Below are 25,388 nucleotides of genomic sequence, written 5' to 3' on the forward strand. Positions count from 1 at the left end.
GATGCGATGGAACAACATATAGGCTGGGGTGTACTAAATGGAAAATGCGGTAAAACCCCTTGTTTTCGGGGATTAACCGCATTTTCCATATGTATCATCGGCTGGCCGCCAGGTCTCCGATGCGGAAGTTGGCGTTAACCTATAGAAGCCTATGGTATGAGGGATCGGATCCCTCCCGCATCACTGCGCATGCGCAGATTAACTCCCGGGTCATCCACTGAGGAGCGCTGATCGCAAAGGACAGCTGTTATCGGAAGAGCTGTCCTTTGCACGACTGATCGCATAATGTTAGTACATGTGCGATTAGTAAGTATGCAATGCATGGCGGGATGTACTCCGCACAAGATTAGTACATCCCGCCCATAGTGCGGTTCATACACACCACACGATCTGGCAGATGACTGCATGATATGTCGTTCCACTGCCGCATTCAAATGCATGGGTCATCAGTCAGATTGAGTAGCGTGTACGGCAGATCTGAAGATACGATGGACGACCCCGCAGGAACACGCATAGTGCATACACTTTGGACGATTTAAAAGATTTGTCATTCCCATCCGACGGAAATCGACAAATCGTTTTAAAAATCGTCTAGTGTATACCGACTGGTAATTGGCGTCAGCCCTCAACCATTTAGAGTGCTGGGGGTGAAACATAAATCGAATGGCTGGTTGCTATGGGTTACTGCGCGGTCGCGTTTTGTGCCTATGTTAATCCTCGCCGTGCATAGTTTAGTCCAGACCTCTGGCGCACCTGGGTTTATGTGTTCTTAAACATTCTGCTGTCAGCACAGGATTATCCCAAGACCTGCTCAGTAGTAAGATTTACATAAATTCATGGAAGAATATATAATATATAATTTCCTACATTTAGCAAACTAGGTTAAACAAACTTTTTGAATCCAGTGTAATTCAGCTGCTCTTAGTTATGCTATGTTACAGCTGTCACGATGGCGTTTAAACTGTTTATACTTTAGCGCTATTTTCCCATTTTAATAACGTGGAATAAAAATCATTTGGAAAATAACGGTGTGTTCTTGATCATGGGTTCCCCATTGCCTACATACGAGTCATAAGTCACTCCTCACTATTGTATGCATCGGAGGTTTTCAGCAAATATTGCCAACAGTGCATGTTTTGTGGTTGTCTGTAATCATGCACAGGTGAGTTCATCTATTATGCTGGGTCAGTAATTATATATTAAGCGGTGCTACCATGCTGACACTTGTAGTTACATGCAGAATGTGTGTATTCAATGTACACTTGAAGGTGAGACGCCTTCTGCCTGGACGAGCACCCCTCCCACCTGCCCCAGGTGATTTTAATAAGTATGGGTCCATGCATTGCAGTCTACACATGGGCACTATTAAAGGTAAGTTCTGGATACATTTATACTGTATGTCTGTACTGGGGATGTTAGGAACCCACTTAATGCCGGTCACCTTGATGTGATAGGTGGGCATACATTTTTGGCCAAACAAGTAATAAGAACCTTATTTAAAAACCATGTTAATTGTTAAAGTTTATTGTAAGAGTTTTTGGTTATTTTTATTCGAAGTGCTAACAGCAGATTTTCCCAAACTCTGTCTTCAATGCACTCTAACGGTCCAGGTTTTAAGGATATCCATGGCTGAGCACATATGGTTAAATCAAATTGATTGAGGTACTATTTAAGTCACCTGTGCAGAACCATGGATATCCTTGAGGGCAGAGATTGAGGACCTCTGGCTTAGAGTATGCACCTGCATTTTCTTTTCTCAGTAACTTTCCCACCTGCTTCCACAGAGAGAAATGACCTGTTAGTGGTACTTGAGCATGGAGGCTGAGAACCCCATGTATACACAATGGTACACACCTGTAATATTTAGCAAGACAAGACCACAAATGAACGGTTTGATAGCTTCATAGTGGGGTCATTTCTAGCAGCGAGCAGGCTGGACGGGCAATGGTTATCTCTGTGCGGCTTGGGGGCTATTTCCTAGTATGTTGTGTTTTTTCCATGAATTCCCTGCTGTGGGCAAGGACGGTCTGTAATATCCTCATTCTACAATTGCAAACTGCTTCACGTTTAGCCATGGGCACTGTGTCCTACAACATTTGCATTGTCCCACACCTATACCGATAGTATGGAAGACCTCCAACCCCAGCTTCCCCTTTAATGGTGGTCAGGGCATAGGACTCCCACTACATTATAACTTGGGAGGAGGCGATGAGTCCTGTAGAATCGGGAACCGTTCATGTATACTGGGCTCCTGTTATAATCTGAGCACTTTGGAGCTGTAGGCTTAACCTGAACGGCTGGGTGACTGTCTAAATCAGTGGTCGGGGAACAGGGATAAATTACCCCACATGGGGTAAAAAAAAGATATTCCTGGGGGTAATGGACGGACAGCCGGGCATGCATATGAGTGCATCCTGGGCATGCCGCAGGGAGGCTCTAAGCCGGACGCCCGCTGAGATGTTGTTACCAGCGGGCGCCCGGCTCCTTCCCTGCAGCGCCGCGTTAGCCGGAGGCTGGTGCTCTCTTCTGAACTCCAGCTTCCGCCTCTCTCCATGCACAGTATGGGAGAGATGTCATGACGTCTCTCCCATAGTTCCGAGGAGCAGCCGGGTGGACAGGACGGCAGCGGATGCAGGAGCGGGGATTAAGGTAAGTGTTTTTTTTGTTTTGTTTTGTACAAGTGGTACTACAGGGGCATTATATGGGGGCACTACTACAGGGGCATTATATGGGGGCACTACTACAGGACATTATATGGGGTACTACTACAGGGCATAACTATGGGGCAGTACTACAGGGCATAACTGTGGGGCACTACTACAGGGGCATTATATGGGGGCACTACTACAGGGACATTATATGGGGGCACTACTACAGGTGCATTATATGGGGGCACTACTACAGGGGCATTATATGGGGCACTACTACAGGGGCATTATATGGGGAAGTACTACAGGGGCATAACTATGGGGCACTACTACAGGGGCATTATATGGGGGCACTACAGGGGCATTATATGGGGGCACTACTACAGGGGCATTATATGGGGGCACTACTACAGGGGCATTATATGGGGGCACTACTACAGGGCATAACTATGGGGCATTATATGGGGGCACTACAAGGGCATTATATGGGGGTCTACTACAGTGCATATCTATGGGGCTCTACTACAGGGCATAACTAGGGGGGCACTACTACAGGGGCATTATATGGGGGCACTACTATATGATTTCCTTCCTTTCAAATCAAGGGGATAACGTTGGCGTATCTAAATATATTTTGGGGTAAATGGTAAAAAAGTTCCCTGACCCCCTGGTCTAAATAGTTCAGATGGGGGTTTCATTATATGCTGGATTATTTTGAATGATTTGCACCCTGTGATGCCAGGACGCGTATTGTATGTGTGGTTCAAGTACTTTTAGTTAGAGCATAGGGAAGCCACCGCTGGCAAATCTTGCTGTCTGCGATCGTGTCGTTGTTGCGGCTGTAAGCCCCCCCCAGCTGTTGTAGAACTACACATCCCAGCATGCCCTGCCACAATTTTGCTATTTGACCATGAAAAAGAAACTGTTGCAGTGCATGCTGAGATGTGTAGTTCAACAACAGCTGGAAGACCGCTTATTGCTCACCCCTGTTGTAGAGTGACTCTGTTTTATACTTCAAATGTTTGTCTGTTTGCGCAGTCCTGGTTGTGAGTAGGTTGTGGCCCTAAGTATGTTTTCATGGCTTGCACTGGCAAAGTATAGTTGCATACCTCGTGTGACCCCCCCCACACGAGTTATCCTGGATGTGGAGGTCATCGGGGCTAATGTGAGGGGCATGGTCGTAGGATTGGATATCGGTTTCTGATGTTTAAAACCATCAATGTTTTTCTTTTGATGATGGCGTTTTTACCATTTGATGGTGGCTTTCCGATGACACTCCATCGAACGGTGTGAAAGCGATCGCCATCTGATGTTTCAATACAGCTGGATTTAGCTGCACCTTGTTATTGTGCAAACAGGTTTTTTAGCGCATGCATGAACCATCGGAATGTTTTTTTATTTTTTTTCCATCAAATTCTTTTGATGCAATGGTAAGTTATCATCGCATCGAAAGTTTAGATGGCGGAAGACCAGCTGTAAGTTGGTGGTGGGCTTCCAGTGTCCATCCCTAGTATGGTGCCGTGAATTGCGTCATGGTCTAGCCCCTCACTACAAAATGACTTTGCAGCAGGAGGCGGGGCCATAATGATGCGACTGACAGCAAATTGCGTTCCCACCGTCCCTACCAATACTTTCTAATAAGTTTACAACTGGACATTTAATCAGAGAAAGAGGCCCCTATCTGTAATAACATCGGGAGGCATTTTACACAAGTGTTACCAGCTAACAGATGTTATTGGAACTGGGGCGGGGGCACAGCTGAAGGCTAAAAAGGGCCGCCTGCTGCCCACCACCAATCTGATCAACTGCTTCTCCCCAAGTTACATAACCGCCGTGTCCAGCAATGCCGGGCTCTATACCATGAGTAGCTTTGAATGAACACAGTGTATAGTGGCGATGTGTGCAGAATTTAGGAGGGTCCCTACTGAGAGCTGGTCGCAGGTGATATAAATACCTTTACCCACTTTAGCAATCTGCAGGTGGGGGGAGATTTGTCTTAAATTTGTAGTAATTGACAATTACTTGGTAAGGGGGCTGTACCAAACCAACTATATCCCCGCCATATGCTGTGCAAACTACTAGTGACCAAACCGCACAGCTAAAAGTGAGAGAATTGTGCAGATAAAGCTGCAATGGAAACACAAGCATGTAATAATAGATGCCAGGGGTGGCACATACCATCTATAAATTACATCTCTCAGCAGGTAGGAATCCTCTGTGATGCTAAACAGATGATAATCTAGATCACACAGCGCTCGTCTGTATTAAATCTTTTGTCTCTAGTAGTCCAGCATGCGTGCACAGAATGATCAGCACGGGCTTCTGCCTGGCTGGGGGCTGCAGGTGGGGGCTCAGATCCCTGCCTGTTACCCATCACTGGCAGAGTGTGTGCAATGCAGAGCCGGCCCTAACCAATTTGGTGTCCTAGGTAAGATTTCCGCTGGTGCCTCCTAGCGGATAATCCCACCATACTACACTCTACAGACACTCTCCCCCACCTCCTCAAACATGATTCACTTTTTCCTCCTTCCTCCTCCTCTTTCTTCATTTAGGAGTCTGGCACTGGAAAATTTGGATTCATTTGCCCCGATTTTAACCTCCCTCTCTCTCTCGCATAGCTCTGATCATGGTAGCCGCTGCTAGCCCCTAGGCATTCCCAGGTGCCTTAGGCATTTGCACTGAAGGTGCTACAGAAAGTCAGCCGGGGTCATTTACTCACATGTAATAGTGCAGCAAATCTATTGTGTGGGTTTTTTGTTTTTAGGGCTGAGATTATTAGGTGGCAGAGACACATATTGGTGTAGGGCCGTAACTAGGGTGGTGCGGCCGGTGCCGTCGCACAGAGCGCTGGGTGCCCCGGGGTGGAACCGGGCACCACCACAATCTTTATTTTCCGGGTACCCGCTGTGATGGATGTTATCGCAGCGGGGCACCCAGACTTCTCACTCCGGAGCTCTTCCTTCTCTCTCGATGGCATGCTGATGCCTCCTCCTCCTTTCCATGCTGCTGTGACTGGGGACACAGACTTGGAGGTGAGGGTGCTGGAGACATGGAGGTGAGGGTGCTGGGGGAGAACATGGAGGTGAGGGTGCAGGAACTGTGGACACAGACATGGAGGTGAGGGTACTGGAGACATGGAGGTGAGGGTACTGGAGACATGGAGGTGAGGGTGCAGGAACTGTGGACCCAGACATGGAGGTGAGGGTGCTGGGGGAGAACATGGAGGTGAGGGTGCTGGGTGGGGGCATGGAGGTGAGGGTGCAGGAACTGTGGACACAAACATGGAGCTGGGGGTGCTGGAGACACAGACAATAGGGTGCAGGAACTGGGGACACAGACATGAGGGTGCTGGGGGGAGGCAGACATGAGGGTGCTGGGGACGGAGACATGAGGGTGCTGGGGGGAGGCAGACATGAGGGTGCTGGGGACGGAGACATGAGGGTGCTGGGGACGGAGACATGAGTGTATAGTATTCCCTCTCTGGAAGACCATTCCTTTAAAGAATGATGGGGGAGGGGAGGGGGGGGCGATGTGCCGAATACCTGTCTGGCGCAGGGCACCGAAACATCTAGTTACGGCTCCGTATTGGTGGGTCCTGCCTGTTTTTGGGACCTAAAACATTTTTCTCCCAGTTAAAGGGCGTGACTCTTAGGTAGGGGCCGGTCATCGGTGTCATCCTATACTTCCAATGGGATGTGGCTCACACCTTCCGCATGGGCGGTTACAGGAAACCTTTTTCTTTTTCTTTTGGCTCATTTCTGCCAATGTAATAAACCGCATTAAAGATAAACCTGTATAGATGAGTCCTGATGTCCCCTCACTCTGAATTTAAGCTGCAGATGAGGATAAATGGAGCTATATTGTAGGAAAGAAAATGGAAATCTTTTAAATAACGACGGGGATGTTTCTGAATCCCCTTAAACTGAGTGCTGGTAGGGCTGACCTTGATGTGATACTTTAGTCCAATAACCACACTGTGTTGGTAAAGACAATTGCGGTGTGGTTGGCTCGGTATCCATGGGTGACGGGTACAAAAGGTTGATGGGTTCAAGTGGTCACACACACATGGTCAACACTTTTATTTATTTTTTTTATGGTTTTTCAACATTTTTAGGGTTAGGCACTTGGTGAAGGGTTTGGGTTAGACTACCGGAATGGACGGTTAGGGTTTGGCACTAGGGGGAGGTTTAGGCAACAGGGGGAGGGTTAGGGTTAGGCACTAGGCTAAGGTTATGCACTTGGGGGAGGGTTAGGCACTAGGGGGAGGGTTAGCGTTTGGCACGAGGGGGAGGGTTAGCGTTTGGCACTAGGAGGAGGGTTAGGCAACAGGGGGAGGGTTATTATTAGGCACCAGGCTTGGGTTTAGGCACTTTGGGGAGGGTTAGGCACCAGAATGAAGGTTAGAGTTGGGCACTAGGGGAAGGGTTAGGTGTAGGCACCAGGGACAGGGTTAGGATTAGGATTAGGGTTAGATTAAAAAAAAAAGTGTCAACATTTTTTCCCATGTCGACCTTTTTTGACAATGTCGTCCTTTTGTTCATGTCAACCCATTGACTGTTGACCTTTTACATTGTTTATCTTTTGTACCACGCCCGGTTGGCTCTGGGTGTGGTTTGGGTGAATCTGGCCAGCTTTTCGGAGCCCCTGTTTTATATGTGCATGATGGACAGTTAGACCCATTTACACATGTATGCAAGTTACTGGCATTAATGTATTGTAAATGTATAGTAATGAATCCCTGAGGATGAATGGAGGAGGAGGAGGAGGGTATTGAGGGCAATAATTAATTCCCAGCATTGCCACAATGCAGGCACCCTGCTCACGTTCCCTGAATGGTCTTACCACATGGGGGCATAACACCCCCTGAGTATGTCTAGTGGTGCCAGTATGCAAGGTGCCCCTGAGAGTCTCCCCCCATCCTATCCTTTATTATTTTATTTCAGTATATTTCCTGTATAAGCTCGGCAGATAAAATAGGATGTTTGTGGTTAATCTTTTACTCCTGTTACCATTTCATGTGTTCGTTTTTTTTTTTTTTTTTGTAATAGTATTTACAGCCCTATCGCGCCTCTGATTACAATCTCTGGGAACTGTTGATGTGAAATGTATTTTTTGGACCTTGTCAGGTTTTTCACAGTTGCTATTCGGCTGCGTTGGGCTATAGCAGTCCTTGAAATCTTTCTCATCTGATAGTGTCTGAGAAAAAGGAAAAAATAATTCATTGCGCAACAAACTTCAAACAGAAAGTTAGACCGTGTAAATCATGTCAGAACTTTATAGTTCCCGGACTACAAACTAAATTCCACACACCTTTAACGTGTCGTCCTTGCAAGGACAGGAGCCTGTAATGAAACACTTAATTTCCATTTTCCTGCAGCTGTTTTAGCATATTTAGAAAATTTTTCACTTAAAAAAGGGGGGAATAAAAAAAGTGCCCCCTAAAGGACCTGACAAAATTACGGATGGGGGAGGTTGGTGGTGACAGAATGGGAACATTACATTCATCCTCAAATATGTTATATTGCTGCTAAAGGTACCATACTGAAGGGAATTATGAATAGAATAGAATACTGAATAGAATTATGAGAACCCATCATTCCCACATACAATTCATTAGTGCCCTGTACACACAATGGAGGCCACTTACTAAATGCAATATGTCCACTCCGCCGTGCAGTTACATCTGTGCACCTGTGTGAGTGAGGGCTGTAAGCAGTAAGTGCAGGGTTGCACCCAGTGTTAAACTGGCCCACAGGGGTACAGGGGAAATTCCCGGTGGGCCCCACTGCCTCTGGGCTCTCCTTTAAGTGCCAGGTTCCAGACCTCAAATTATTACTTTTTACTGTATTAGATGATCAGTTACCGGGTGGAGCAGGACCACTGATCAGCATGGGGGCTTGGTACCCTGCAATAGAAACTACACCAACATTTGCTAAATGTTAGCCAAGCATCTGTAGTGGCTGGCCACACTCCCTTTGGTGGATGACTGCTCCCCTTAAGCATGGGCCCCTACCACTGCATTTCCCCACTGTGGGCCTTTCGTTTCCCAGTCTGACACTGGTTGCACCTTGCTTCAATCTTCCCCTCTCAATTGCATTCTGTAGCAGAGCTCCTCAGTCCTCACATTGTTAGAGAGGAGGTGCTTGTTGTGGTCTATGTGACATTCCCGCACATTGCCCTGTGTAGCAGAGCTCCTCTCATTGTTAGAGAGGAGGTGCTTGTTGTGGTCTATGTGACATTCCCGCACATTGCCCTGTGTAGCGGAGCTCCTCACATTGTTAGAGAGGAGGTGCTTGTTGTGGTCTATGTGACATTCCCGCACATTGCCCTGTGTAGCGGAGCTCCTCACATTGTTAGAGAGGAGGTGCTTGTTGTGGTCTATGTGACATTCCCGCACATTGCCCTGTGTAGCAGAGCTCCTCTCATTGTTAGAGAGGAGGTGCTTGTTGTGGTCTGTGTGACATTCCTGCACATTGCTTTGTGTAGCAGAGCTCCTCACATTGTTAGAGAGGAGGTGCTTGTTGTGGTCTGTGTGACATTCCTGCACATTGCGTTGTGTAGCAGAGCTCCTCACATTGTTAGAGAGGAGGTGCTTGATGTGGTCTATGTGACATTCCCGCACATTGCCCTGTGTAGCGGAGCTCCTCACATTGTTAGAGAGGAGGTGCTTGTTGTGGTCTGTGACATTCCCGCACATTGCCCTGTGTAGCAGAGCTCCTCTCATTGTTAGAGAGGAGGTGCTTGTTGTGGTCTATGTGACATTCCCGCACATTGCCCTGTGTAGCGGAGCTCCTCACATTGTTAGAGAGGAGGTGCTTGATGTGGTCTATGTGACATTCCCGCACATTGCCCTGTGTAGCGGAGCTCCTCACATTGTTAGAGAGGAGGTGCTTGTTGTGGTCTGTGACATTCCCGCACATTGCCCTGTGTAGCAGAGCTCCTCTCATTGTTAGAGAGGAGGTGCTTGATGTGGTCTATGTGACATTCCCGCACATTGCCCTGTGTAGCGGAGCTCCTCACATTGTTAGAGAGGAGGTGCTTGTTGTGGTCTGTGTGACATTCCCGCACATTGCCCTGTGTAGCAGAGCTCCTCACATTGTTAGAGAGGAGGTGCTTGTTGTGGTCTATGTGACATTCCCGCACATTGCCCTGTGTAGCGGAGCTCCTCACATTGTTAGAGGGAAGGTGCTTGTTGTGGTCCGTGACATTCCTGCACATTAACAATGTGAGGAGCTCTGCTACACAAGGCAGAGATGAGGTACTTGTTGTGGTCTATGTGACATTCCTGCACATTGCCCTGTGTAGCAGAGCTCCTCACATTGTTAGAGAGGAGGTGCTTGTTGTGGTCTATGTGACATTCCCGCACATTGCCCTGTGTAGCAGAGCTCCTCACATTGTTAGAGAGGAGGTGTTTGTTGTGGTCTATGTGACATTCCCGCACATTGCCCTGTGTAGCAGAGCTCCTCACATTGTTAGAGAGGAGGTGCTTGTTGTGGTCTGTGTGACATTCCCGCACATTGCCCTGTGTAGCAGAGCTCCTCACAGTGCCTGCATGAAGGACAGGTCCGCTCTTACTTGCCAGTTGCCCAGGACACCCCCCTCCCCATATTTGCTCCTCACATGATCTGCCAGCTTCTGGGAACCTCCCGGTAGGTATGTATGTTAAATGAACAAGTACGCATTGCCCGTGTTGTAATAAGCATCGGACTCTGCTTAATCATCACTGTTACAAGTAAAAAAAAAAAAAATCAAAAGCCAAAAAGTGTTTTTTTATTTTACTGTGGTAATCTGCGTTTGCCCTTGAAGAAGGCACTTAGTGGGCATGTACAGCACGTGTGCCAATGCCTCGTGTAGCGCTGCTCCTCACAGGGCCTGTAGCGAGTGCTCCATAATAATTCACAGTTAAAACTTTGCTTTTCTTGAGAACAGCCCCACACCTGTACGCATACCGGCATATAAATGGATGAATGAACAGGTCATTTATATGGGAGCACCCCCCTAGTGTTGTGGCTTGCAGTAACTTGAGTTCCAGTCTCTGTGTGTGTATAGGTGTATATGTAAATATGGTTCTGAATAAGTGATCTTATTCCACCTGAAATAAATGTGGTTTTATGTCGTACATGTAGCCGGGGCTGTACCCGGGATTGCTCATGACCTGTTTTCCTGTCCATACTAGACGACTGACTTGTGTAGGTTAGTTACACTGTATCTGACAGGGGGCTGCTAGTGTGCCGCAAGTCTTGGTGATTATCAAGGTTTTGCCACTGAGGACGAAAACGTGATGGCCTCATAATTTAGTCCTAAAAATATCCTCCTATGTTGTTTCAGACGATGGACCGTATTCCAAAGGAAGCAAAGACCCGACTGGGAACGATGTGGCACTGGTCTCCAGACGCCAGAGCATTCCAGGTTGGTGACTATTCTAATAGATTGTGCCAGCCTACTGCCCAGCCTTACAGAGTACAGTGGTGGAAGTGCATGGGCGGAGGTGGCCATTTTCATAGGCTAATCCCATATGCAACCCACTCCCTATATTTGCTGGTTGCACAGTGTCCTCAGTGATGTCACTGCTTCATGGCCTGATAAAACCCCACAGGGCTCTATGCAAGAAGCTGGTTTACCCGGGGCCCCTCCTTCAGTTTGTTTAAAAAAAACCCCACACACATAAGTACAAGTTACAGTAATCTGGTCCCCTGTGTGCCTAATGGATTATCCGGCTCTGCCCTGGTGCCTAGCTAATTGTTGAGGGGCATTCTTATGACCCTTACGTTTACCACCAACAACACGTCTGTCTTACGGATGGCCCGCAGAAAGGCGCCATTGATTTCTTGTGGCAATTCTCCCATTGCAACATGCCTTACCTATTGCCTGTTATTCATCGGTGTTATGCCAGTCTGCATGCACATTGGGCAGATGTCACTTGCACATGCCTTGCTACGAATGCAGTGTTTCTCCTTCCTGGTGCACGCAGCAGGAATGACATCAGCAGCCATCGGAAGGACGTGCGCGATGGTGGCAACCATCAAAGTCCAGGAACCGTAGCCGTATCCATAGTCTGTCTTGACTATGTCCAGCATCTTAGAGGGATGGCTCTGCCTCCTGTATTGAAATATATATGGACATCGATCTTCTCTTGTTCTCCTGTAGCCACAGTTTGGGTTCTAGAGTAGGTTTTACCTCCTAACTGGCCTGCTGCTATATAGACACTGGGATAAAGCAGAATCAAATTAGCAGTCCTGCGGTCTACGTACGTTCGCTCCCTCCGGTGTGCGTGCTCTTAGCGCCTGTGAGTAATCCTGCATCCACACGGGTTGCCTCGGAACAGCAGGCACCTATAACTACAATTTTACATTCTTGTCAGGTCACAAATTAAACCACAGCGAGGAAACATTTAATATCCCTGCGAGGGGCCATCTGTGGTCATATCAAGATTTTCCTGTGCGAGGTGGTGAGAAGCCGACCTGGGCAGCTGATAATTCCAGCAGCAGCGGGGTAGATGGATGGGACAAGGGCTCCCGCCGAGCAGTCGGTCATCCGTAAGGGATCAGATCAGAGCGAGCTTAACCCGTTCCGTGCCCAGAATACACCCAGACAACACTCCTGAGCCGTGCCCAGTAAATCGGAGTGAGTCACCAGCCGCTGCCATGCTGCGTTCTACTCCTGTCTGGCTGGCGGCCCTTTTATATTTGGTTAATGAAAATTTGTACGGTTATTGTTAAAAAACTGTGAGGCTTCTAAAAGCGTGGGGACGTTTATACGTGTGGGGTTTTTTTATGTTCTTTTTTTTTTTTTTTTTAAGAAAACTAATTTTTTCATAACTTTTTTTTTTTTTTTTAAGAAAACTAATTTTTTCATAACTTTTTTTTTTTTTTTTCCCAACGTTCTAATAAAAAATAGTCCTATTAACAGAACAAAACAATGAGACGCTGAAGCATTAAATGGCTGCTTATCCAGACGTGAAAGCGAATTTGGGAAACTTGTATTGCGAACAGGGTATCTGCCTCCCATTGCTACGACTAGGGAAGCGCTGACTTTGTATTTGTGTTTAGAGGAGAAACGTGACAATAATGTTCTTTTAACTTCAATCAGGAATTTCAGTGCTGGTTTCAGGGGTGGGGACAATAGAATTTTGGGGAGCCCTCCTGGTAGAGTGACGCACCTTCATGGTCTCCATTTCTACTTTTCCTGTAGTAGTGGGCGGGGCATTGATGATGCGACTGGTCATGCAGCAGGAGGGTATGTCCATGATACAGATTACATTATCAAGCCCCCCACACACACTTGCCCATGGGCCCACCCCCTGGTATCCACTGGAGCGGATTTCCCCTTACTTTCCTACAAAAAGTAAGCAATTATGAGGAAATCCTGAAAACACGACTTTTTCCGATGTTACCTGAGACAGTGTAGTGTACAGCTTGCTAAGCTTTTAAAGAAATGGTTCTTTTTTTGCTTCATATGTGTAAAGCTGAAATCTGTAATATACAGTATAGTGTGTAACTGGAGACTTTGCTTCTGTGTATACCAGCAGATGTCTCTTACTTAAAAATAGTTCTGACTATAAATCTGTCTCTCAGTACACACAATGCAGTGTTACCCCCCCCCCCCACACACACTGCAGACACTGCTCTTTTCAGGCATAAAGGACACAGGGGTCTATTTACTAAGCTGTGAAAGGAGATAAGGTACCGGCCAATCAGCTCCTAACTGCCATTTTACAGGCTGTGTTTGAGAAATGACAGTTGGGAGCTGATTGGCTGGCACCTTATCACCTATTAACTCCAAACTGTCATTTTTCAAACACAGCCTGTGAGATGACAGTTAGGAGCTGATTGGCTGGCACCTTATCACTTTTCACTCTGTCTCCTAATGGGGGGCATCCACTAGACGATTTTATCCCTGTCCAACCTCCCTTGAAGTTTCCTTTGAAATATGATCTTCCACTCTGAACGATTTGCAAAAGATCTAACAATAAACTATGTTGTTTTAATCTGTGATTGAGAGCTTTCAGCTATAGTGGGCAGACAGTGGTTCATCATTTGATCGTTCAGCGTGAACGATGTGTAAACGATTTGTAAGCAATCAAGTGAAATTGACCTGCATGTTCAGTCGATGGAGGAGACGATCAAACGACCAGCGGGAGCGCGCATCGTACATCGTTAGAAACAATTACTGCACGATTTTCAAACGATGTTCAAACGATGTTTGAACGATTATCGAACAATTATCGAACAATTTTATCATTATCGTTCAATCGTTCAACTTTATCGTCTAGTGGATACCCCCTTAACACTGCTTAGTAAATAGACCCCTTAGCGAAGTAATTGGACTAAATAGGGTTGTAAGAAAATAATTATGGATGCATCTTTTGTTGCGTATCCTCATACTCCAATGTTTTGGCGCACTGTGTGGTCTCATCACGGCTGCCTCCTGGCCAACAAAGGCCGAAATAGTTACATTTATTGAAGTTATTAAGGCGTTTATCCATTTTATCGACGTCACAAATGAGTAGATCTATGCCTTTTACACGGAATCAAAGAAAAAATAAATTTTTTACATTTGTAGTCGCTCTCTTCACAGCAATTGTGCAAAATAATTTTTGGGTGGAAAAGTTTTTTTTATGTTTTTTTGCCTAAAATAGTTTTTATTCTCAGAGGAGTTTCGGGGTGTGACCATTGTGGAACTCATAAAGAAGGAAGGAAGCACATTGGGGCTGACCATATCGGGGGGCACAGACAAGGATGGAAAGCCCAGGGTGTCTAACCTGAGACCCGGAGGTCTGGCAGCAAGGTATTTTTATTTATTATAGCATTAACATACGCCATAGCACATATACACTGGTAAAGGAACAGGTGCTGTCATCCCTGTCAGATGTACGTTCATCTCTGCAATTCAGAGCGTGCAGCTTCTTCTCCTGCGTTCTGCTAACGTCTCTTTCCACAGGAGCGACCAGCTGAATATCGGGGATTATATAAAGTCTGTCAATGGCATCAACCTGACAAAATTGCGCCACGAAGAGATCATCAGCCTGCTGAAGAACGTGGGTGAGAGGGTGGTCCTGGAAGTTGAATATGAGCTGCCCCCTGTCAGTAAGTGTCATGTAAAGGCACAGCGCCATTTTCTGTCACCTACCGCTGTATTTTGGATTAGGCGGCACAGCCGGGTGGATGTAGGATGTGGCCGGTGATTAAAACCCCCATGGGACCCTAGGCATTGGTTTCTACCACTGTCTCCTGCTCTTTTGCTCAGCAAAAAAAAAAAAAAAACACATTAAATTAGGTTAGGGTAACCCAGGAGACCCAGTTCCCACTGGGCGGGGGGTTAGGTTACCATATGATCTGTCTTTGGCATAAAAGCAGAATTCTGGAAGTTGCAGATTTTCAGTTCATCAGGAACTGGTGATGTCCCTGAGGCACAGAGTCCAGCCCCAGACATGGCAGCCTCCACTCTCTGTCTCAGCTGTGCCCAGGGGAAGTCACTGGTTCCTGGCGCAGTGGTAGGCTGACTTCTCATTCTGGCCCAGCGCACAAAATGGCTGCCACCATGGTGGATCAGGTGCAGTGACGTAAGTTTATCCCAGACGCCCGGAGGCGAGTTATAATTTGGTGCCCATTCCGCTGACACTGTAATGTAGCAATTCGCATGCAGACAGGCTATAGATAGGCGAAGGCAGCAGCTGATGGTCTGACATGGAGCTCGCCACTAGTGTATGGCAGCTTCTCAGGTGCCGGGAAGAGGTGCCATGTATTGGGTGACCATGACGGTACACTCCGGATACATAGTTACAGCCCTATGTGGGGAGAATATGTTGTGGACAATGGAGGAGGTGCCCCCTTCAGAGCTGGAGCCCGGCGGCAGGCGCCTCCATTGTCTCCCATAGTTCTGCCCCTGATCAGGAGCATTCAAATATTATGTAGTATAGCAACAAAGTCATTCAATATATACTAATGTAGGCAATGCAGAAATCCTAGTGAGCTGCCCTCACTGCAGTAGTGCCGGTAATCGCTATGGGCTTGGAAGAGAGCATGCTGGGCATATAGATTACAGCTGATGGACTGCAGCAATACATTGATTTGCCTTAGTGTGCAATAGTCTCTGAAAGCAGGACAGTTACATATTGTCTGACCATTTCTATATCCTCTTGGAACAATGAGCTGGTTGGGACGTATAAAGACAGTTGGGAATAGTACTGCTCTAAGAATTGTGGGCTAGGAGTGAATCGCTTATTCCGTTATGGGGGGGAACCAGTTTCAGTCTTGGGTCCAAATTCACCAGTATTCGCAAACCTCTAAACCCATTCCATGTCCTCGCTCAGAATCTCTGCCCCCCCTGACCCTAATTCTCGGCGCTGTTACTGCGGTGAGGACTACGCCGCGTTATATCTTGAAGGAAGCTGGCTTACTATAGGCTGTATGTCTCCTTTCTCTCTCCTGATGCTTTCTCAGTCCGTCTTGTCATTTTTCATTTTTCTCTATAGCTCCCGATTCCAATGCTGCCATTATCCCAAAGACACTGGAGATCTCTTTGTGCAAAGAGGGGAACAGCTTCGGGTTTGTAATGAGAGGCGAGTATCGCTGACACTTCGTACATTTCCTAAGAGTGGGAACAACCTTAAGAATAAGCTTTTATTGCTGGTTGCGGTATAAATTTGAACAGGTGAAATGGGACCGTTACACTCCGTCTAGTCTCGCTGAGAAGCCACGAGCCTGTGGAGTAGAACCAAAGACGTGATTGTAACTTAATGGAGATTTTATTTCCCATTACTTAGTAAGGAGAAACCTGTACGCCAGAGCTCGTTCTATTTACTATATCCATTGAATTGTAATAACCGTTATGGGAATATAACATGGAAGCTGGGTTCTTTGACTCAGTACTCTGCGCATTCCCTGAAATAAATCCGAGGCACTTAGCGAGCATAGCTGTAACCCTTTTCTGCGATGTTCAGGCACAATGAAACAAGGTAACATTTATTTTATTCCTGGAAGCTATTAAAGATAAAATCCTGAGAAACACGTGCAAATGTACCAGTGAATTGAATCCTTAATATATCAAGGGGATACTTAATATTTGAGGTAAACCCCCGAAAACACATGATTTTATCTCAAATATTCAATGATAAATGGGCCCCATGTACTGATAGAGCAGACTTAATTGCAGCACTTGTTTCCTTTCTCGCCAGTGGCACCAATTGGGTAGATCACCATGGTACCTCTCCGTAAAGTGATTGAGAATTAGCTGTGACCAATGTGTAATATGTACTTAGATTCTCGCATACAGATGGAGCTGATTTTATTACATTGCCACCTGTTCTTTGAATGGAGTCTCTTCTGTTGCGTGTCTAGTTAAGAAGTAGGCAACCGGTGGCCCTCCAGCCTTTGTAAAACTAAGAGTCCCAGCATGCACAGCCAGACGTCATTCTGGTAACAGAGCTATATTCTTTTTACTGCTAGCAGGATCTGGCTTACAGATGACATGGCAGTGATAAAATCCGGCATGTGGAAGCGGGGCAAGGTTGGGACCTCCAGTGATGGTTGTGAATAATCCATGTATTACTTTGCAGGAGGATCACAGGAGGATTGGCATAAATCAAGGCCTTTGGTCATAACCTACGTGAGACCAGGAGGACCAGCAGATAGGTACTACGGCGGCTCTTCCTGTGTTACTTTCCCTCTTATCGTGGTGACAGATCTGCACGACCGGTGGTTATATATCCAGTTGTGTGTGCGTGCATGTGTGCGCACAAACTGGGTTAAATGATGCGTCTGTAAGAATGACAGCCGGCTGAGCAGCGTGACGCTTTCATAAATCCATCCAATATTACTTAAAGCGTGAACGAGCGAGGCATATTTTAATGTCATTTTAATTCCGCGACAGACCGGTTAGGGAATCGGATCAATATGACAGAGATCAGCGAGTTTTATTTTTCTGCTGTTAAATAAATGTAATTCCTGTATGAAAGATTTCATCTGTGAACAGGATGGGGAGGGAGCTTACAGTGTGCCTACACTTTATAGATTACATTTAATAGTTACTTCTGCCTTTTCCACGACTGTGGCCTTCCCTTTTTGGTTAGCAGTGCTCCTCACAGTGACTGTAGAAGAATGTGATTATGATGTAAGATATACCTGTCCTCATTATATTGTGTATCAGTGCTCCTCACAGTGACTGTAGAAGAATGTGATTATGATGTAAGATATACATGTCCTCGTCGTATTGTGCATCAGTGCTCCTCACAGTGACTGTAGAAGAATGTGATTATGATGTAAGATATACATGTCCTCGTCGTATTGTGCATCAGTGCTCCTCACAGTGACTGTAGAAGAATGTGATTATGATGTAAGATATACATGTCCTTATCGTATTGTGCATCAGTGCTCCTCACAGTGACTGTAGAAGAATGAATGTGATTATGATGTAAGATATACCTGTCCTCGTCGTATTGTGCATCAGTGCTCCTCACAGTGATTGTAGTAGAATAAGCTTAGTGATCAGGTAGGTGCATGGGTGAAGTAGACTTTCTGGCAGGGTAGGGTAGGGGGGGGGGGCTACCCTGCCAGAAAGTCTACTGCACCCATGCACCTACTTCCACTTTGTGAGGCACATGTGCACGCATGCTATGTTTTGTGATTCAGATGCTTGCACACTCAACTCAAACCCGGCGGATGCATCTGACTCATACTAAGGCTCAAAATTGTGGACCAGTGGTCCTCACAGTGACTGTATGAGAATGTGCGCTTTGATCATGTCTGTAAGATATGCCTGTCCTCATTATATTGTGTATTAGTGCTCTTCACAGTGACTGTAGAAGAATGTGATTATGAGTGTAAGATATACATGTCCTCGTCGTATTGTGCATCAGTGCTCCTCACAGTGACTGTAGAAGAATGTGATTATGATGTGAGATATCGGTCCTCGTCGTATTGTGCATCAGTGCTCCTCACAGTGACTGTAGAAGAATGAATGTGATTATGAGTGTAAGATATACATGTCCTCGTCGTATTGTGCATCAGTGCTCCTCACAGTGACTGTAGAATGTGATTATGAGTGTAAGATATACCTGTCCTTATCGTATTGTGCATCAGTGCTCCTCACAGTGACTGTAGAAGAATGAATGTGATTATGAGTGTAAGATATACATGTCCTCGTCGTATTGTGTATCAGTGCTCCTCACAGTGACTGTAGAATGTGATTATGAGTGTAAGATATACCTGTCCTCGTCGTATTGTGTATCAGTGCTCCTCACAGTGACTGTAGAAGAATGTGATTATGAGTGTAAGATATACATGTCCTCGTCGTATTGTGTATCAGTGCTCCTCTCAGTGACTGTAGAATGTGATTATGATTGTAAGATATACATGTCCTCGTCGTATTGTGCATCAGTGCTCCTCTCAGTGACTGTAGAAGAATGTGATTATGATGTAAGATATACATGTCCTCGTCGTATTGTGTATCAGTGCTCCTCACAGTGACTGTAGCAGAATGTGATCATGACTGCAAGATATACATGTCCTCGTCGTATTGTGCATCAGTGCTCCTCACAGTGACTGTAGAAGAATGTGATTATGAGTGTAAGATATACCTGTCCTCGTCGTATTGTGTATCAGTGCTCCTCACAGTGACTGTTAAGCCGCATACACACGGGACGATGTGCTGTTAGAACGATGTTGGTGAAAGATTTCCCTTGAACTTTCTGTAGTGCAGGACAAACGATATTGGGTGTGCACACTGACAGATATATGATAGATATTGGGTGTACACACTGACAGCTCTATGATTGATAGATGTTGGGTGTACACACTGACAGCTCTATGATAGATATTAGGTGTACACACTGACAGCTCTATGATAGATATTAGGTGTGCACACTGACAGCTCTATGATAGATATTGGGTGTACACACTGACAGCTCTATGATAGATATTGGGTGTACACACTGACAGCTCTATGATAGATATTGGGTGTACACACTGACAGCTCTATGATAGATATTGGGTGTACACACTGACAGCTCTATGATAGATATTGGGTGTACACACTGACAGCTCTATGATAGATATTGGGTGTGCACACTGACAGCTCTATGATAGATATTGGGTGTACACACTGACAGCTCTATGATAGATATTGGGTGTACACACTGACAGATCTCTTCCAGTGAAGTCCTCCTTCCACATCTCTGAGCAGGCAATTCTTGACGATATTGTCCACGTTGCCCTGCATGTACGGACAACCAAAGATATTGTCATCGTCCAGCGGGGGCCCGCATCGTTGGTCGTTCATTACATACACACGGATGTTATCATTCATATTGTTCAAAGATATTGTCTCTTGTGTATGCCCCTTAAGAGAATGTGCTCCAGTCAGTGTCCTTTATCACTGGACAGTGGCATTTCTTTTTGTTTGTTTTGTAGACCTTTTTGTAGATCACTTTATAACCCCTCCTGCTCTCCCGTAATGACCTCACCTTTCTGAACGGCCTAGACCCCTCTCTAATCTTTTCTGTATGCACATAGCCCCCCACCTCTGTCCTGACACCAGCCCCCCTCTGCTCTCCTGCACTTTCCCCATAGTTCGGATGCAGTAACCTCAGACTGCTAAATGCAGGATCCCTCCGGCATTAGAGCCTCTTGTTTCCTTACCATAAATCAATGAGGAGAATTTCCATTAAGCTATGCGGGTGCCGCGGCTCTGACAGACAGACTTAAGCAGATTGTTCTGATCAAAGTGAGCCACTGTCGGATATCGGGGATGATTTAAGGAATTTGTCATTTTAATTTGTACAGTTAAAGATGCAGAAAGAGAAAAAAAAACCTACAGCCCGTAACGGCGCAGTGCGTACAGCGCCTGTGTCTAACGTGCGCCCGGGATGACGGGTTGAATCCGATGCCGCTGCTTAAAACGACTTTTTAAATTTGTTGTAGAGAATGTAACCTCCGTTACCTAGGAGACTGCATGGTATGAAAGGGTTAAAATTGGAATCAATGCCTGGTTTCTGGATTCCATAAAATACTCTCGATGATGACGTTGATGATAATTCATTGATGCGTTCTCGTAGACCTAGCGCTTGTGTTCGTGTGGACTGTAACGCCGCCTTGCCTTTCTGTAGACTCTTATTGTGCATTGGTCCTGTGTATTCTCCCTGGCAGTACTGAGGCTGTCCTGCTCTCTCCCGCAGGGAAGGGACCTTGAAAGTTGGGGACCGGATCCTGTGCGTGGATGGAATCTCCCTTCACAACGTTCCCCTCGCTGACGCCCTTAGCATCCTCCGGCAGTGTAGCCAAGAGGCCGTCTTCCAGATTGAATATGAAGTTGCTCTTATGGGTGAGTCGGGGGTCCTGGGGCGATGTTTTTTGGGGGGGAATCATCGTGACTGGAACATTCGGTGTTTCCCCACTTCTGAGCAGTAGCGTTGGGGCCCTTTCATTAACTTCCTTTCTGCACGGTGTGTTACTGTATTGTGCTGCTGGCCAAATATTTAACATCAGGGCAGTCAATTTGCCAATAGTAACCGGAACTGCTGCCGTGGGACCTGACTGTGTGGTAGTGGGGGACATGAGGGGGTGATTTTTTTTTTTTTTTATAAAAAGGAGCAGATTTGGGTCATTCTGAGTGGTACGTAGACACTCACCTGTGCCCGCACATTCCCATCCAATAAACATAATATATACAACAATGAATTCTTGTTTTGTCCCTGCTACCCGTATATGCGTCTCATGTTAGCTGGTACCTTTATAGTTTTGTGCTCTGTGATGCAGAGATTGTGTGAGGAGAGGAGACCACCAGGGACGGTATTTTAGGTGAGTGGAGGTAGCGAATGACCACCTTACTCCCAAGTAACAGAATAACACAGGGTCCATGGTTCGTACCCGTACAGTCTGTAAGATAATCACACCCACCTGTGCTATCAGTGACACCTGTCCAGGCTAACGCTGACCACACAAATGCTACGTATTGCTAAGTGCATGGCTTTGACCGGAAACGTGAGGCCAGAGAATGATATTGTCAAAATTGATTGGTCCAGTCCTGGGGCACCCCAGGAAATCCTGTTGGCATCTGACCACTGCCAGGCTTTGTGCCCGTTGTCCTAAACCCACTACACAAACTCCTTAATACTCATTAATAAGGTGACATAACTGCAGAGAGCTTCCTCTTCTCCTGGTGTCAGTCCTACATGTTTAATAGTGTTGTATTTTATGGTGTCCCATTTAAACAAGTCCTTTCTCTCCGTGCGGCCTTTGGCCCAATATGAGACATTAAAACACCTCTGCTCTAGAAGGAGACATTAACACATGGGTGTTGGGAGTCTCAACAAGCTGTAATTCTTGCTGGTCCCTCTGACACAGAGCACAACGTCTCCTGATAGTTGTGCTGAACTCGATGACCTGAAGCCTGATGGGGGAAGAATCTTGGTCCTGTCTCTACGTCGGCCCTGGCAGGTTGCCTATCGGTCCCTACTGGGTGAAGGGCACTCAATGTTCTGATGCGTCTTGATAGGAGTCATTTAACAAGCTGGGAGCGCTCCAGGCAAGTCGCTCGGCTTTTCATCTGATGCAGGAAATTAATTGATTGGACCAGATTCAGCTCCGTCTCTGTGGATTTATCGGAAATACGTGTAACCTCTGTAGGGCTGGAGCGGTGGCTGCCGCTCTTTATTAGATCTAGAGCCATGTTATATGAAATAACATTTATTTATTAACCTATATTTATTTAGCACCAGTGTATTAGAGCTGATCTCTTTGGAGATGAAGAAAAGATTGTGGGGGAAAATACTTTTCCTTGGATGGCAAAAATAAATCTAATTATGTCAAAGATCTTCATTTATCTGGGAGCGGAATTTATTATGAATATGTTGAATTTTAGTTGTAACTATAAAAGGAAACTTAGATTACTCTTTTTAAATTTACCTTTTATATTCAGAATCTATTAGTGCTATTAGACTATCAGGTGATTATTATAGCGGAGGGTAACATATTGTGACTTTCAAGACTCTAAAGGGTACGTTTACTAAAGTGAGAGTTTTTAGAAGTGGAGTTGTTGCCCATAGCAACTAATCAGATTCTAGCTATTATCTTCTAGAAGGTGCTAGTTATATGTTAATTAGAAGCTGATTGGTTGCTATGGGCAACAACTCCACTTCTAAAAACTCTCACTTTAGTAAATATACCCCATAGGGGTAATTTCTTTGCTCAACGATGAGCCGCTGGATATTATTATGGTAAGGAAAAGTCGGCAAAGTTTCCTGCGCACCTCTATTGGGTATGAGGGAACATGGGCAGAGATACATTGCCGTAGATTGTATTCACAGCCACTATGTAGTCTCTCCGCAGCACATCGCAGACATTTGAATTGCCCCCTAATAGGCCTCTAAATCTGCAGACCTGCAATGCTTTTTTTTTTTTTTTTTAATATACATATATGCAATTATTGTTTTCTAAAAGCATTTCAATCATCACATCTTTGAAAACGTCCCAACAAGTCTATCCTCGGTACGTCACATTGAAGTTCAACTAGCACCACCGTAGGACCACCCCCGTCATTCATTCCATGTCTTCCTCCTGTCCCCTCAAATATAGCTCAGTTTAATTTCCTATACTTCTAAATTAACTGTAGAAGTGAGGGGCTTTTGGGACGGACTATGGGCCTGAGGGCCTGATTCAGAGCCGCTCATAAGCGGCCGCTCGCTCGCTCCTAGCGATGTTCGCACATCTGCGCATGCGTATGGGTCGTAATGCGCATGCGCCAACCAGTCATTGCGGTCGGAAATCGTGCGCTCGCAAAACAGCGAGGCCCTGCTAATTTGAGTGACAGAATGAGGCGTTTGTGGGTGGTAACAGGGAAAGGTGCTTGAAAACGGGGAGTGGAGATCCGAACGCAGGCGTGTCAAACGGTCAAAGCGGGCGTTTAATGGGTGTGCATAATTAACAAAGCAGCGTCATCGACCACGTCACTTGGTTGTCTTTTAGCCTGAACTGCTCGCAGTGATTGCGGGAAGTAAATCCTACCACAGGCACTGCGAGCAGTTCAGACGCCTTTCGATGTACTCGATTAATCTAATAAATAGCGGAGAAGACGTATGAAGCGAACGGCCAGGGGCCGTCTTTACAAAATAGCGAGCGCATGTTTCATTCGCTCGCTCAGACATAGAGGCGTCAAGAGACCGCAAAGAGCAAGCGCTCAATTTAAATAGCCGGCCCCTTTTTCTGACCGACTGTTCACAAATAGCGTCTGGCTCTGAATCAGGCCCTGATTCAGCAAGGATTGCTTGCACGCCCATGCAATGACGTTGAAACGCACTGGCACACCTGTGTTTCCCCGACCCCGTCACCACCCAGAAACTGCACTTCCTGTCAATCACTCTGCCATGGGTTTGCGTAGTCTCCGCTAACGCAGTTCTGAGCACAGCGTCTGGCTCGCTTATGCGCACTGCGATGCATGCGCAGTGCGAACTGACCAATTGCGTGCTTATTAGCAACTTCGTTCCTTGCTGAATAAGGCCCTATATTCCAATGTGTGACTAACCAGCCAGGAACACCCTCAAGTCCCACTCCTGCTATATGTATTCTGGTGTAAGCTTTTTGGCCTTCCCTGCGTAACCAGCTAAACTTGCAGAAATGTCAGCGATTGAGGTCACAAAACCGTATTTGCGTCACACTTTTGTCGGTTTCTAAAGTACATTATGTGTGATTGGGGCTGATTTACGGACCATAATAAAAACAAGAAAAAGCCTTTTCTGATTGGCTGCAAGATTGAGGATGAACTTACAACCGCAAAATAAAGTTATCTTAGGGAACCTTAGAAGAACACTTTTGCCATATAACTTGTAAGTACGTTGTCTGTGGAATTTTTTTTAAAGGGCGTTGACACTTTCCATTGACTTTATTTTATTTTATTTTCAAGGTCTCTTGCAACTTTTTTGATCTCTGTGCCTTCTAGCCATGTCTTTATATTTTCAGCCAGGGTTGTTTTGTTTTCTATGCCTTGCTATAACAACACAACTCTGCTGGGCATATAGTTATGCCCAAAGAATGACCATAATAGGCAATGCTGATATAAACATTTGGCTGGAAAGCACAGAAGTCAGTAAAGTGATATTGGCATAGTATCCATCATCCAGAGGATATGGTAATAGGTCACAGATGGTAATGACTGGAGCTCCTTAGTGTTACACATTTTATCTGCAGTCTTATCAGTGTATAAGTAATGTCTGACAGTTAGACGCCAATTGCAAAGTGACCTAATTATTATATCTCTCGTTCTCTCTCCCCAAATTAACCAATTTTCCTCCACCCCCAGACACTGTGACAAATGCATCAGGACCTTTGCTGGTGGAAATTGCCAAAGCACCAGGTTCCACACTAGGCATATCCCTGAGCACCGGCACTCACCGGAACAAGCAAGTCATAGTCATCGATAAAGTCAAGCCCGCCAGCGTAGTGGACAGGTGGGTGCCTGTTGATGAGGATGGGCCGTGTCTGTGTGGTCTCTCTGCCCCTTTCCTACTTCCAGCTTAATTCCTTTTGGTTTTTATATCTCATTTAAGGGGAAGATTTGATATTTGGGCACACTAGGCTCATACTTAGGGGAGCCTGGTGACGGCGGGTGACAGCTCTGCCTGCCGTACCTGCTATATTTCACTCTGTCCATCCATATTGCTAAACAGCCATTGATGCTGACCTGCGTTGTAATGCTCGGACGCCAACGGCCCGGCCCTTTATGCACTTTAGTTTTGTATTTAACTTGCCC

General features: G+C 46.0%; 1 protein-coding gene across 9 annotated transcripts in view; it reads left to right on the forward strand.

Moving 5' to 3' along the window:
- Nucleotides 1-25,388, forward strand: part of GRIP2 (glutamate receptor interacting protein 2) — a 472,906-nt gene that overhangs the window by 396,350 nt on the left and 51,168 nt on the right. For all 9 annotated transcript variants that reach the window (XM_088450259.1, XM_088450258.1, XM_088450263.1 and 6 more), the window contains exons 2-8: nucleotides 10,977-11,057; nucleotides 14,300-14,435; nucleotides 14,589-14,734; nucleotides 16,123-16,209; nucleotides 17,206-17,281; nucleotides 20,821-20,966; nucleotides 24,939-25,086. In XM_088450259.1, the coding sequence (XP_088306385.1) occupies nucleotides 10,977-11,057; nucleotides 14,300-14,435; nucleotides 14,589-14,734; nucleotides 16,123-16,209; nucleotides 17,206-17,281; nucleotides 20,821-20,966; nucleotides 24,939-25,086 (820 nt within the window). The remainder of the gene's footprint in view (nucleotides 1-10,976; nucleotides 11,058-14,299; nucleotides 14,436-14,588; nucleotides 14,735-16,122; nucleotides 16,210-17,205; nucleotides 17,282-20,820; nucleotides 20,967-24,938; nucleotides 25,087-25,388) is intronic.

This window comes from Taudactylus pleione, unplaced genomic scaffold, assembly GCF_031769625.1.
Source record: "Taudactylus pleione unplaced genomic scaffold, aTauple2 ptg000512l, whole genome shotgun sequence".
NCBI lineage: Eukaryota > Metazoa > Chordata > Amphibia > Anura > Myobatrachidae > Taudactylus > Taudactylus pleione.